Raw genomic sequence first — 14542 nt, forward strand, 5'->3', positions numbered from 1 at the left:
TAACCACAACCTAGGTAGAGGGACTTCTTTACAATCAATGCAAAGCATGTGTATCTACAGCACTCATGCCTCGAACAGATTGTTACCTGTAGGCATCTGTTCTTGGCATGCAGTGCTGTAGATTCACATGTGCCATCCCTCTACCCAAATTCTTGTATAGGTTGCAGTTCTTATACTTTATATCATACTAACGAATTGCCATCTCAATGCTTATATACACATATTTTACATTCTCACCTACCCATGGCAAAACAATCTGAAGATGGCGTTGATGACCATGCACAGTATTCCTGAGAAGAGGTCACACAGCCTTGTGACTCGAAAAAAAGTCTTGGAACAAAAACAACTTGTAATCATGCAATCCCAACACTAGATGGCGGACTTATGCAAAGCATGTGAATCTACAGCACTACATGACAAGAACAGATGCTTACAGAGTAAGTAACGTAATCCTTATGTTCGAGGCATGTGGGCTGCTGAATTCACATCTTATGCATAGATCGCCGCCTAGTGTTGAGTCTGGATGATTGCACATTGTTGTCCTGGAAGAGTCTTCGAAGTATCACGAGATAGGTGGCTCCTCCCCTGGACTACAGTGCGCATGGGCATCCTCTCCATCCTCAGATTGTTTTTTTCCGCCATTGGGTTCGGATGTTCTTCTTTAAACTCCAGTTCGGAAACTTTTCTTCAAGGCCAAAAGGCCTTCGGGGTCGTCGGTATTGTTTCTCTCGTTCGGTGCCGAGTTCTTGTTCCAGTTTCTTTCGAAGCAGGACGTCGAAGAGTGCCGCGTGGCCTTTTCGACACCAAAGGCCCGATCGTCGATGGAACGGAGCCCATTCAAACGATGCCCCCTTTGTAACGCAAAATACCCGCACATCGATGTGCACCCGGTGTGCAACAAGTGCTTATCCCCCGACCACAACGAGGACAACTGCCTCGCTTGTGCTCGGTTCCGGTCCAAGAAGACGCTTAGGCTCCGACGTGCAGCACGACAGACGATGTCGAAGCCAGCGCCCGACCCGGTGAATATCTTCGATGAAGACGACTAGGAGATCGTCGACACTGAGGATCCACAACAGACGTCGGATCCAGGTTCGGAGCACGGCTCCGACTACTATGAGGTCGACTAGGAGCATGTCGCTGACGATGAAAACATCGAAGAGGTAAGGGACGACGTGTCCCCCATCGGAGACGACGACTCGAGTGATGAACCAGTCCCAACAGTGGGTACTGGGCCTAAACAAGACACTCTTACACTTTCCAAGGCTCCGGTCGAGGCATCGCCGCAAGGCCTTAGCCAAGATCGTATTCAGCATTCTATAGCCCCGCGTCTCGGCCCGGCTAAGAATATTTCACATGAGCCATCGGTCGCCCACCAGAAAGCGAAACCGAAAGGTACCGAGGAGAAAACGAAACCGAAACTGCTAAAGGCAGCCATCGGATCGAAGAGTGCAAGCACATCAGAATCGACGTCGAGGCCAAGTGTCGACGACCCAAAGAGGTCCACCGCAAGGGCTGTTGATCCGAAGATTGGTGTGCTACATGCCATCGCTAAAGCCAAGTTCGTCGAACCGACAGGGTCGGCGTCAACGGGCAACGACACAAACAAGGGACTTGACTCTCACAAGGCCCTCGAACCGAGGCACCGAGTCGAAAAACAAAAGGTGGTCAAAGCCCTCGAGCCGAAAGCCAAAAGCGCCTCGGAAGGAGCAAATCGAATCCATTAAAAAGTGCGCACCTCAGACGCACGCACCTAAGTCCACGCAAAGTAGAAAGCACGACAACAAAGAAAAGTCAGTCGATTCTGTATCAACACCAGGCCCAAAGCCAGCCATAAAGTTTGGTCTGCCCCCAACAGCACGACCTAAGGGAACGGATCCAACAAAAGGCTTTGACAATCCACACCTGTGACACTTGGGAAGAGAAGCCACCCTCAAGAAGCAAGCGTTATGTATCAGGAGCCATCCTATGATGAACAGTCAAAGCTCCATATCGATGCTGACACTGGTAGACTTACTATATATCAATGGAAAATCAGGTCGGAAAATCCACTGGAATCCTATAAAATTCCACTAAAAAAGAAAAGGGACTCTTCCACATCGCCTGTCCTTTTTGAAAGTGTGCAGTACCATGAACAGGACATTTCTACATACTCACCCGCACGCTCTACTGAGGAGCTAGGGTACAACTATGACGAACAGTAAGGTTACCCTGCGGACAATGATCCAGATGACCAGGCTCAAACATGGACAGACACTGCTGACCAAGGGGAGTCCCAACCTATCCCTGAAACTCCTTCTTATCCTGTAAAAACTTCACCCACGGAGGATACAGCAGCATTTAACGCACTGTTAGAGAGGGCAGCACATAATCATGATGTGGACATGCATGCTGACCCAATTGAGGAGGATTTCTTGTTTGACACTTTCTCAACTTCGGAAAAATCTGTAAAACATTGCCAATGTTAAAAGTTGTCCTCAAACATGCAGGGGACATTTTTAAAGAGACCACCAGGGCAAGGGTTGTTAACCCCCGCATTGAAAGAAAATACAGACCGGCGCCTGTGGACCCTACCTACATTAGGGGACACTTGCCTTTGGACTCTATGGTTGTCTCCAATGCCCTTAAACGGGCCAACTCTCAGACCACTGGTGATGCTCCTCCTCCAGACAAAGAATCTAAAGTGTTGGAAGCATCTGGGAAGAGGGTGGCTGCACAGGCAGCTAACATCTGGAGAATTTCCAACACACAGGCCCTATTAGCCAGATACGATAGGGCACATTATGACACATTGGAACAACTGCTACAACATTTGCCTGATGCATTCAAAGAAGGAGCAGAAACACTAATACAGGAAGGGAAACTCATATCCAACGCATCCGTTAAATGTGCGCTGGACATAGCTGACACTGCAGCCAGAGCCATCAACACTAGTGTCATGCTCAGAAGGCATGCTTGGTTGCGTATCTCAGGGTTCAAACCAGAGATTCAAACAACTTTGTTAAATCAGCCTGTAAACCCTGATTTTCTGTTTGGCCCTGATGTAGACTCCATCTTAGAAAAAATAAATAAAGAAAGATACAGAGACTGCCAAATCCATGGGGGCCTTGCAGTCTCAACAATTCAGAGGTGGTTCCTTTCGTCGCTCCAATAACAGAGGAGCTTCAAGAGGACAGGCATCCCAGCAAACTCAATACAACAAAGGGAACACACAAACCACCTACACTAAAACAAATAGAGGTGGATAACGTGGCAACAGCAGCAAAGGCAGAGGACGAGGAAATAATAACACCAGATCCTCTGCCAATACTAAGCAGTGACGCCTTGTCGCTGCCCCCAGACCTTATAACACCGGTCGGGGGCAGACTACAGCAGTTCCTGCCAGTCTAGAACAGCATTACCACAGACACGTGGGTGAGACAACTCATTCAGTATGGTTATTGTCTGGAGCTAACATTCACTCCACCCAACATACCCCCAAAACACCGTCCTATGTCCGCAGAGCACATACACTTATTGCAGCAAGAAGTTCTCAGCATGCTGCAAAAAGGGGCCATAGAACTCGTCCCTATACAGGAACAAGGTACAGGGGTGTACTCTCTCTACTTCTTAATCCCCAAAAAGGACGGGTCTCTCAGGCCCATACTAGACCTGCGGCCCCTGAACCAATGCATCTGGTCAGAACATTTTCACATGCTCACTTTACAGCAAGTTCTTCCGTTACTCAGTCAGGGAGACTTCCTCGCTACCCTAGACTTAAAAGATGCGTATTTCCACATACCAATACATCCAGCACACAGGAAATATCTCGGGTTTACCATCCAAAACAAGCACTCCGAATTCAAGGTACTGCCTTTCGGGGTGACTACAGCCCCCAGGGTGTTTACCAAATGCCTGTCGACAGTGGCTGCACACCTACGGAGAAACCATGTTCACGTCTACCCCTATCTAGACAATTGGCTCATCCAAGCAAAGTCAGCCCAGCAATGTGCCCATCACGTGTCCCGCACTATTCACCTCCTACACAGCCTCGGATTCTCATTAAACTACCCAAAGTCTCATCTTCAGCCAGCCCACGTCCAGCAGTACCTGGGAGCCACAATAGACACTGGCAGCCAAGGCGCAGCCAAACTCAGCCAGAATCAACAGCATTCTGTTACTCATTCAAAAATTCAGGCCACAGCACTCCCTCCCGGCAAGGGTGTTAATGCAGTTGATAGGCATGATGGCCTCCTGCATTTTCATAGTCCCTTACGCGAGACTACACATGCGTCCCCTCCAGGAGTGCTTGTCTCGGCAGTGGAACCAGGCTCACGGACAATTGAAGGACCTAGTGTTGGTGACCGGTCGCGCATACAACTCTCTGCATTGGTGGAATCCACAAAACCTTTGCAGGGGACGACCGTTCCAAGAGCCTGTACCACAAATAGTGCTGACAACGGACGCATCTCTCCTGGGATGGGGAGCGCATGTCCTCCATTACACAGTCCAGGGGCTGTGGACAACCCAACAAAAGAAGATGCACATCAACCTACTGGAACTGATGGCAATCTTCATGGCCATGAAGGCGTTCAAAGTTCATTTGTGCAACAAAGTCGTGCTGATCCGGACGGACAACATGACTGCCATGTACTACATACAAAAGCAGGGAGGGACACGCTCTTCACAGTTGTCACATCTAGAGCAAAGCATGTGGAAGTGGGCCATTCAAAGAAACATCTTCCTCATGGCGGAACACCTCCCAGGCAAGGACAACCAGATGGCGGATCTGCTCAGCAGACACAGCCACCAAATGCACGAGTGGGAGATACATCCCTCAGTGCTGCACCCGTACTTCCAGCAGTGGGGTCACCCAGAGATAGACCTGTTCGCCACAAAGGAAAACGCAAAATGGTAAAAAGCTTCTCCGCCAGATTTCCACATCCGCAGTCTCAGGGCAATGTGATATGGATGAACTGGTCAGGCAGATTTGCGTACGCTTTTCCACCAGCCCCGCTCATACCACTAGTGGCACGCAAACTGCGACAACATTCAATGACACTAATCCTAGTTGCTCCAACGTGGGCGAGGCAACCATGGTACACCACGTTCCTCGAACTTTCCGTGGTGCCTCATCAAAGGCTGCAATTAACACCCAGCCTTTTAACACAGAGCCATGGCGACATTCAGCACCCAGATCCGCAACAGCTGAACCTTGCGATCTGGCTCCTGAGGTCATAGAGTTTGGTTACCTCAACTTGCCTCCCGACTGTATGAATATTATCAAGGAGGCAAGGCGGCCTACCACTAGGGCATGCTATGCGGCGAAATGGAAGCGATTTGTCATCTATTGTAAAAATGACAGAAAGCCGCTGGATGCATCTACACAGAACATCTGTTACCTACTACATTTACACAGATGAACTGCCGGTATTCTTCCCTAACCCAGATTCCGTAGCAGAACGAGCTCTGCATACCCTTGATGTCAAAAGAGCTCTTCTTTACTATATAGATAGGACAAAACTTTTCAGAAAAACTAAACAGCTGTTTGTTGCCTTTTCACCGCAGCACAAAGGCAACCCCATTTCCAAATCAGGCATAGCCAGATGGATTGTTAAGTGCATACAAATCTGTTATCAAAAAGCTAAACGCACATTAACAGTTCCCCCAAGAGCGCATTCCACACGCAAGTTAGGGGCATCCATGGCTTTCCTAGGAAACATTCCTCTAGAGGACATATGTAAGGCAGCCACATGGACTACCATACACACTTTAACCAAACACTACTGTGTAGATGTACACTCCAAACAGCAGGCAGCTGTAGGACAGGCTGTACTCCAAACTCTTTTTTAAACTGCTGCAGCTGGCACGGGCAACCACCGCTAGGAGGACACTGCTATACATTCTAAGCATAAGATGTGAATTCAGCAGCCCACATGCCTCGAACGGAATATGCTACTTACCGGTATGCATCTGTTCTTGGCATGTAGGGCTGCTGATATTCACATCGCCCTCCCTCCTCCCCGGTGCCTGTAGCAGCTGTAGCATTCAGAATTACTCTCTAGCATGGGCATTACTTACTGTATCATACTCCATCCCTGCCACAATGGCGAAAAACAATCTGAGGATGTAGAGGATGCCCATGCGCACTGTAGTCCAGGGGAGGAGCCACCTATCTCGTGATACTTCGAAGACTCTTCCAGGACAACAATGTGCAATCATCCGGACCCAACACTAGGCGGCGATCTATGCATAAGATGTGAATATCAGCAGCCCTACATGCCAAGAACAGATGCATACTGGTAAGTAGCATATTCCTTTTATAAATTGGTCTCTTTAGTGTGTGAACCATTTATTGACTGTGTGTACAACACATTTTTAAACCTTCTCTAGGATAAGCCTAAGCTGCTCACCCACACTACCATAAATAGAGCACCTCGGATTATTAAAGTAAGCCCTGTAAACCAATAAGTATCGTATGGACTTTAAGCATGGTGTGCCCTTATATTGGCACCACTATATAAAGCCAGGTTTCTACAATGAGTACATTATGTATCCACTACGAGGGCAATATCATTGAAGTCCTGGACATCAGCAGTACTGCCAAGCATAGCCTAGGCCTGAAAATAAGATGGTGTTGCAGCTTTATTAATATTGTACCTCTTCTGAATTTTGAGTTTTCTTCTTGTCTGTAGAGGTAGATTTGCCCTAAGGCTTACACACAGGCTTGCATACTTTATAATAGAGTGGCCTTTTTCTCTCAACAGGTATGGCTTGGAGTGCCTTTTTAGATATTATAGTTATGGGCTGGAGAGAAAATTCAGAGTGGACATATTCCGTGATTTCCAGGAGGAGACTATGCGAGATTATGAAGCTGGTAAGAGGATAAGTGAGATCTGAGCAGAAAAGTATTGAAGTAAAAAAGCGTATCATTCTGTTAGTCTTTCTATGTACTTGGGGGAAGATGCAAATCCTCAAGACCCATAGTTTTGCACAAACATCACCACTGCCCTAATATACCATGATAAATAGTAAATAATGGCTGTTTTTTTCTCACTATTGAGGGTGTTGAGCCTTTTTACAAGCATCCAAGCTGCATACTGGCTTGTCCCTAAAAGGTCCGACCACTTCCTTTGTATTATTGTTTCTCTAGTGCTTTCCTCTTCCATTGCAAGATCCCATATTTCTGTCCTGTTGGTCAAGTAAATACTTGGTTTATTGCATGTGTTTGAAGATGTTACTTATGACTGAGCATAAGGCTCGGAGATGTGCCCCTTGTGTTTCAGTCGGTGCCATATAGTAGCATCTAACGCATAGGCTGACATGGAAGCGCACTAGATAGCTTCACTGAATGCATATACAAACAATTATGACTTGTAACCTGTACATCATTTGAGTTGTAATTTTGAGATTATCTAGTTATTTATTGTTTTTCTGAATTCTAGATGGCTGTTGATTCTTTTGCCCGTGTTTTTTTTTTTTTTTAATTGATCAGCTGTTATTAATGTGATATTCTTTCCTTGACTGAACCTCAAGTTTTGATGAAGATTGTGCCCATTGTAAAGGTTACCCTCTGAACAGTTCAGAGGACTTTAAAAGGGATTTTTTGTAACATTTTGTAAGGAAATGCACTTTTTATGGTCATCTGCAAAGTTTTTGGACTGATGCTGCTGGTTTTTCGACTCGTAGTGCGCAGAGCCTGGTAGTACCCAGACCTTAAACTGTGTAGGTTTGATTGGCTTCTACCCAGTTGGCAAAAGTGATCTCATTTGTAAGTCCTTAGTATATGGTACCCAGGGTAACCAGGGCCTGTAAGTTAGAGGGTCATCCCAGGGATTGCAGCACTCATTGTGCCACCCTGGATGTCATAAATGTAAAACATGGCTCCTAGTGTGCCACTGAAGTCTGAAAGGGTAGTTTTAAACTGCCAGCTCTACTCTGCCATTTAAAGCAATAGCAATGGTAAGTTCCTTTTTAATGACTGTAAGCCACCCTTAAAGTAGGCCTATCAAGCCCTAAGGCAGGGTGCTGCATATTATAAATTGAAGCATGTTTTTACATGCTTCCAACAGTAAAAGCCCACCATTATCTGTACTGTGGAAAAGGCTAGTAGCCCCAATAGTGAGTGCAAAGTTACTGGTTACCACATCAGCCCTTCTAATGTCTGACTGGGTTTGCCAAAGTTGGATATGCAAGGAATCAAACTACTCGTTGAATTAAGCCCAAATTGATGCCCAAGTCGAAATTTATGTAACTTGTTGCAGTGGGCAACTTTTACAAAGTTGCTACTTTGTGGCCTAAATTCTCTTGTGCCTGTTTATGGTTGCACATGAGGTCTGTCCCCATGACTGCTTTCTGCCCTTCTGGATAAACATGTAAATGACTCCCAGGAAAGTGCACAATAGCAGCATGTGTGAGACAGGTGTTACCTCTCCCTTGCAGGAAGCCACATATGTGTTGGCCCAAATGGTGAGCTTCAAAGGAGAATTCACTTTTGAAGGGGAAATGAGAAACACTTTGGAGAGGAGCTGCTCTATTTAGGCAGACAGGCCACCAGTGGGGATAGGGTAGAAGTCCGTTGTCAGCCCAGTTTTTCAGGGACATGTAGCCGCTATTTACACCTCTGAGTTGGGCTGGGGAGCCCTACATGCCGAGCGGGATTTTGCCTTGTGGTCAGGATGAAGAATTCTGACATAGCCAGATGCCACACTTCGCAGGAAGTGGTCATCCTGAGGGAGGGAACCTAGTATCCCATTAACTACTGACCGTAACATAATTAGAGGGCTTTTTCTGCCTATATAAAGGGCACTTCTGTCACCTTGAGGTCAGATCTCGTTGGACTGGAGAAGCGGACCTAGAGGACTATCCTGCTGCACTAAGGACCCGGTGAAGAGAGGTTGCACCTTTTTGGACTGCATCTGTTGGACCTGATGGCTAGCAAAGGAAGAGGGACTGTGCCTGCTGTGTACTGCTAATTGAGAAGTAGACTCCTGAGCCCAGCCAAGTCAATAGACTGAGGGTCAGTTGGCTGACAAGCTGTAAGCAGCATAGGGCCGTAATAGCTTAGTCTGCTGGGGCAAATTGGTAGCTCAGATCTCCAGGTTGCTGCTCCTTGTCTCCATGCAGCACCAGGGACAAGTACCTGCCGCTCAAAAGGTGTCCCGGAGTCTGCAGAATGTGAGTCATTGGAGTACAGCTTGGTCGCCCAGAAGACCGGTTACTCCAGTATTGGAGCTTTCATAGTCACATACCTGAATCATTTCCCCGTCGGCGAGACGGGAGTCTCCGGTACGTAAAAAAGCAATGGTTAGCAATGTATAGCTAACTGAAAAAGGCCTAGGCCCATTTCCCTTTTGCAACCCATAACCTTTGTTATGTAAAAAAGGACCAAACTTTTCTCTTAGCCAATCCGAGCCACTCACCCTCTCAAACCCTCCTGAGAAAACCTTTTGCCCCTCAGATTTTCTACTGGCACGTTGTGCTAGGGAGTCTCCTTTGAGCTCTGCTCAAACTCTGGATTTCCAACTGGATAGAAGCTTCATTATCAGTCTATTTCTTGTGGATTTGAGGAGTTTATAATCTATTTCTCATCTACATCCTTGAGAATGGCTGGATAGGAGGAAAAGGGTATTTTTAGAGCCTGTGCCACCTGCTCTAAAAAGAGACTCTACACCGATGACCCACATGAAGACTGTATATACTGTCTTTACCCGGACTACCAAGCAAAGGATTGCAAGGTATGTCGCACTTTCTCTAGTAATACCCTTGGAGATCGTGAAGGACGCCGTTTAATTTGGCTTCAAAAGATAAAGGCCAGAAAGTAGGTGGTTTCTAGTGATAGTGACCAGGAATCCTCCTCTTCTTCGCGGTCCTCATCATCTGTGGTCCCAGGATCCTGTTGCTGTTGGACCTGAGGTGTCAGCGGAGCAGTGTCTAGTTGGCTCTCCCTACTGCGGACTGGAGTGGCCAGAATTGAACGAGGACGTGAAGGTGGAACGTCCTGAGGAACCCCTGATGGAGGAAACCTCTTTTTATAATCCGCCAACATGGATTGCAAATCCATCAACATGGATGATGGCATTGCTACCATCTCTTCCCGAGGCTCTTGTTGGTAGCGGTGGTATGAGATGCTGCGATACTTTTCATACCCTTCTTCTTGAAATTTTACATGGAGCTCAGATGGGTTTGTGACATACCCAAAAGGCCCATCATCCTCCTCATCTGACTCTTCCTCCTCCAAAAGGTGGGACGTGACCAGTGGAGTAATTTTAATTGGGGCAGTCACTGCTGGCGTGATGATCTTCCTATTCTTTTCCGGAGTTAGTCTCGTCGACGAGATCGTCGTCGATACCACTGTCGACGAAGCTGTTATCAGTGCAGTAGATCCATTCCTCGCCAATGACACAGTAATCGTCGATGTTCCAGTCGACGACCTCATCATCGTCGTCGACGCTGGTTCCAATACAATTAATGGTAGCTCTTGTACCTTGGTCGTCGCCATAGACGATTTCTTCGTCGACGGTCTCGTCGACGCTCCCTTCGACTATGTCAATGTTTTCACCTTCTCCTCAGGAATACTAGAGGATGGCTTCTTGAATGATGCAAGAGCCAACGGTGGTGTCTTTGAAGGCTCAGAAGAGGCTCTTTTGGATTCTTTTTCTTTCAAGTGAGTCCTTTACTCTCCTTTGGTTTTTTCTGAGGAGATTTTGAAGGACTACGCCCTGAAGACCCTTGGCTGGTGTTTTTTAGGGCCTTCTCAGGACGGTACCCTGAGGAATGAGCCTGAGGAGATCTTGATCTTTTTTGAGATCTCCTGGATGAAGGGGAGCTAACGGAGTCTCACAGAAAATGAGATGATTATCTGATCCCAGCTCCACCATCACCCACCCAAGTACCGGCAGATTCTCCACCAGTAGATATTGGTGGATTCCACAACTTGATGGAGAACGGGGCAAAAAGATTTCAGCTGCCAATGAAAACTCAAGCAGAATGTTTTCTGTATGACTTTAAGTAGCCCTATCAAAAATCAATCAAGTCTATACCAATTATTGACCACATATGGAAAGAAGGATTACAGGTCATGACAACTCCAGCAACGGTTACACCAGTACTGGCTAGGCTGGACAAAAAGTATAAGGCGCCAGAGAACGCCCCGGCGTGTTTACTGGGCCATCCTAAACCGGACTCAATCATCTCGCAGGAAGGGCAGCAAAAGTCAAAGAATCCAGCAGCACCTATTGCTGCACCTCCGCACAGGGAGGGACGGCGTTTAGATAACGCAGGTGAACGATTCTCCTCCATGTCAGCGCTCCTGGTGGGAGCTGCTAATGCCCTTGCCATCCTGGGAAGATATGACAGACAGATGTGGTGCGATATAGCACCCTATGTCGACCTCCTCCCGGAAGACTCTAAGCAGGAGGCGAAGAAAGTTCTGCAGGAAGTGGAGAGAACTTCAGCTGAAGTTATTGATTGCGCTATGGACATAGCTACCACGGCCTTTCGTTCCCTCGGAGCAGCAGTTTTGAGGCACCAGGGTTGGCTGAGGGCCACTTCTTTAGGCCAGAGGTCCAAAATAAAATTCTGGACCTACCCTTTGATGGGGAGGATCTTTTTGGGCGCCTGGTGGATGAGACCCTTCATGGTATTAAAAATGACACGGATACAGCGAAATCCTTGGGTGTGTTGCAGTCCCGGAAGGTGCCTTTTCGAGGCGCCCGTCTAAGAGGACAACCCTCGTATCGAGGTGGCTACCAACAGGGAAGATACACATCCTACTCTTCCTCTTCGCAGCCCTATCGGCAGCAATATGGACAGAAACATTCTGGGGGCTACTTTAAGTCCACTCCCAGAGGACGAGGAGGTCGTTCTGGAAAAGATAATAATAAAAGACAATGACAACCTACAGATTGCAGGTCCTTCCCCTCCTACCTTGTCAAATGTTCCCCTGGGTGGAAGAGTGACTTATTATTTACCGAAGTGGCAGAAGATAACATCGGACAAATGGGTCCTCCACATAATACATTTCGGACATACATTGGAATTCCTCCACTTTCCTCCTCACATGCCACCTACATATCAAGAAGCAAAACACCTATCTCAGATGCGTCGGGAGATTCGGGCACTGCTCCGAAAGGGAGCAATAAAAACAGGGCCGAACTCCCAAAGAGGACGAGAATTTTATTCCCGTTTCTTCTTGATCAGAAAAGGTGCTCTCAGGTGGCGTCCAATTTTGGACCTAAGGTCCCTAAATGCCTATCTCAAGAAACAGTCTTTCAGAATGGTGACCCTGCAAGATATTCTGCTGCTCTTAAACCCAGGAGATCAGATGACCTCCCTAGATTTACAGGATGCATATTTTCATATCCCCATTCATCCGTCTCGCAGAAAGTTCCTTCGTTTTAGTGGCCAAAGACCATTACCAATTCAAGGTGCTACCATTCGGCCTAAAATCTGCACCGAGACAAAAACACCAAATATTTCCATACCTGGACGACTGTTTGGTAAAGGCACCATCGTAGGAGGCAGCTCACGCTTCAACTGCGGCTTGCATGGAGTTATTTGCGGACCAGGGCCTGACCTTAAATGTGGAAAAATCATCTCTGCAGCCATCCAGGACGATCAAGTTTCTAGGTGCAATCCTGGATACATCACAAAGCATTCCCATCCATAGAGAGACAATTGGAACTCGTTTCTCTAGCCAAGGAATTCAGCAAAAGAAAGTCTTTCAGTCCGAAGATACAAATAGCTTCTGGGGACAATGTCTTCATGCATACCACTCATTCCCCTATGTCGCTTACGGATGCTGCCGTTACAAGAAGACCTTCAGTGGTGCCAAGCAAAGGGATCCTTCGAGGACAAGATAAAAATCACGCATCCAATGTTGCAGGCAGCAAAGTGGTGGACTCGCAGGAACAACATCTCGGTGGGTCTCTCCTACTTGACCGAACCAGCTCAGTTAGTAGTTACCACGGATGCCTCTCGAAGGATGGGGAGCAGTCCTACAGGAGTTACAGGTCAGCGGCCAATGGAACAAACAGGAACACCACCTTCACATAAACCTATTGGAATTAAGGACAATAGGATTGGCATTGTTGGCCTTCCTGCCAAGAATAGAAGGGAGATCAGTGTTAGTGCAGACAGAAAACACAACTGCAATGCACTACATAAACAAACAGGGAGGCACAAGATCTCTCTCTCAAGAGAAGCTCAGAAAATATGGAAATGGGCGATAGATCACGGAGTGATGCTGAAGGCCATACATCTTCCAGGGGATCAAAATATAACAACGGACACCCTCAGCAGGCAGAAGACGACCTGTCACGAGTGGGAGCTAGATCAAGACACGCTGATGACCATCTTTGCCAAATGGGGAATACCAACGGTGGATCTGTTTACCACGGCCCAGAACAAGAAATGACAATTCTTTGCAAGCTGGCGTCACCAAAGGGGATCATGGGGGAATGCGTTTCCGATGGCATGGTCAGGCGTCTTCGCCTACGCCTTTCTGCCGATTCCCCTCCTGCCACGAGTACTCAAGAAAATGAAGAAAGAAACGTGCAGGATAATACTGAAAGCCCCTTGGTGGCCCAGGCAGCATTGGTTCACAGAGCTGCTCCTTTTATCAGAGACCGAGCCAATACGTCTTCGGCCAATACCAGCAGTACTAACTATGGAGAAGGGACAAGTGCGGTATCCAGAACCGACATCATTGCAATTAGTGGCCTGTTTCCTGGCTACGGAGAATTTCATCCCTTAAATTCCAGCAAAATACAGAGAAATCCTGGCAAAGGCAAGAGCAGAAAGCACTGATCAGACATACAGGATGAAATGGAAAAGATTCTGCTTCTGGTGTCCGGAGAATGAATTGCATCCTCTGCGGGCAGAGGCGCATCAGATCATCCCATATTTACTAAGGCTAGCGAAATCTGTATTAGCCATGCCTCTATTAAAGTGCATTTCGCGGCGATTTCAAGATACAGGAGAAACTCTGCACGTCCTTCACCGTGGTCGGAAAGAATTGCGAAACAATTCATGAAGGGGTTGTTTCGAGTTTACCCGCCCATCAGGCCTCCACCACCTTTATGGCAACTGAACATTGTCTTATCACAACTGATGAAACCACCATTTGAGCCAATACACAAAGCTGATCTGAAATTCCTATCCTGGAAGGTGGCTCTATTAATAGCTCCAACATCAGCCAGAAGGGTGGGAGAAATACAAGCCCTTATGACACAAGAGCCTTTTCTCCAAATCAGAGAAGACAGATTAGTCCTCAGAACGAATCCACGATTCATTCCGAAAGTACCAACGGACTTCCTTAATCCTAAAAAGTCTTTCCTCAACCATCTACGGCAGCGGAAAGGACTTTCCACACTCTAGATGTCCAGCGTTGCCTAAAGTTTTATTTGCAAAGGACAAGACCTTTTAGAAAATCTACACAATTCTTTGTGGCTTTTAGTGCCCCTAGGAAGGGCTTCCTGTTATCAAAATGGGGAATCGCACGATGGATCTCAAGTGCCATTCAGTTCTGTCAAGCAGTGGGAAAGCCATTGACAGCACGTGT

The 14542-nt window shown here is 47.1% G+C and overlaps 1 protein-coding gene across 2 annotated transcripts in view; it reads left to right on the forward strand.

Annotated features, from left to right (window-relative positions):
* Positions 1–14542, forward strand: part of LARP1 (La ribonucleoprotein 1, translational regulator) — a 915090-nt gene that overhangs the window by 868884 nt on the left and 31664 nt on the right. For both annotated transcript variants that reach the window (XM_078653680.1, XM_078653681.1), the window contains exon 17: positions 6747–6856. In XM_078653680.1, coding sequence (XP_078509806.1) covers positions 6747–6856 — 110 coding nt within the window. The remainder of the gene's footprint in view (positions 1–6746; positions 6857–14542) is intronic.

The sequence above is a fragment of the Lissotriton helveticus genome, chromosome 7, assembly GCF_964261635.1.
Source record: "Lissotriton helveticus chromosome 7, aLisHel1.1, whole genome shotgun sequence".
Lineage (NCBI taxonomy): Eukaryota > Metazoa > Chordata > Amphibia > Caudata > Salamandridae > Lissotriton > Lissotriton helveticus.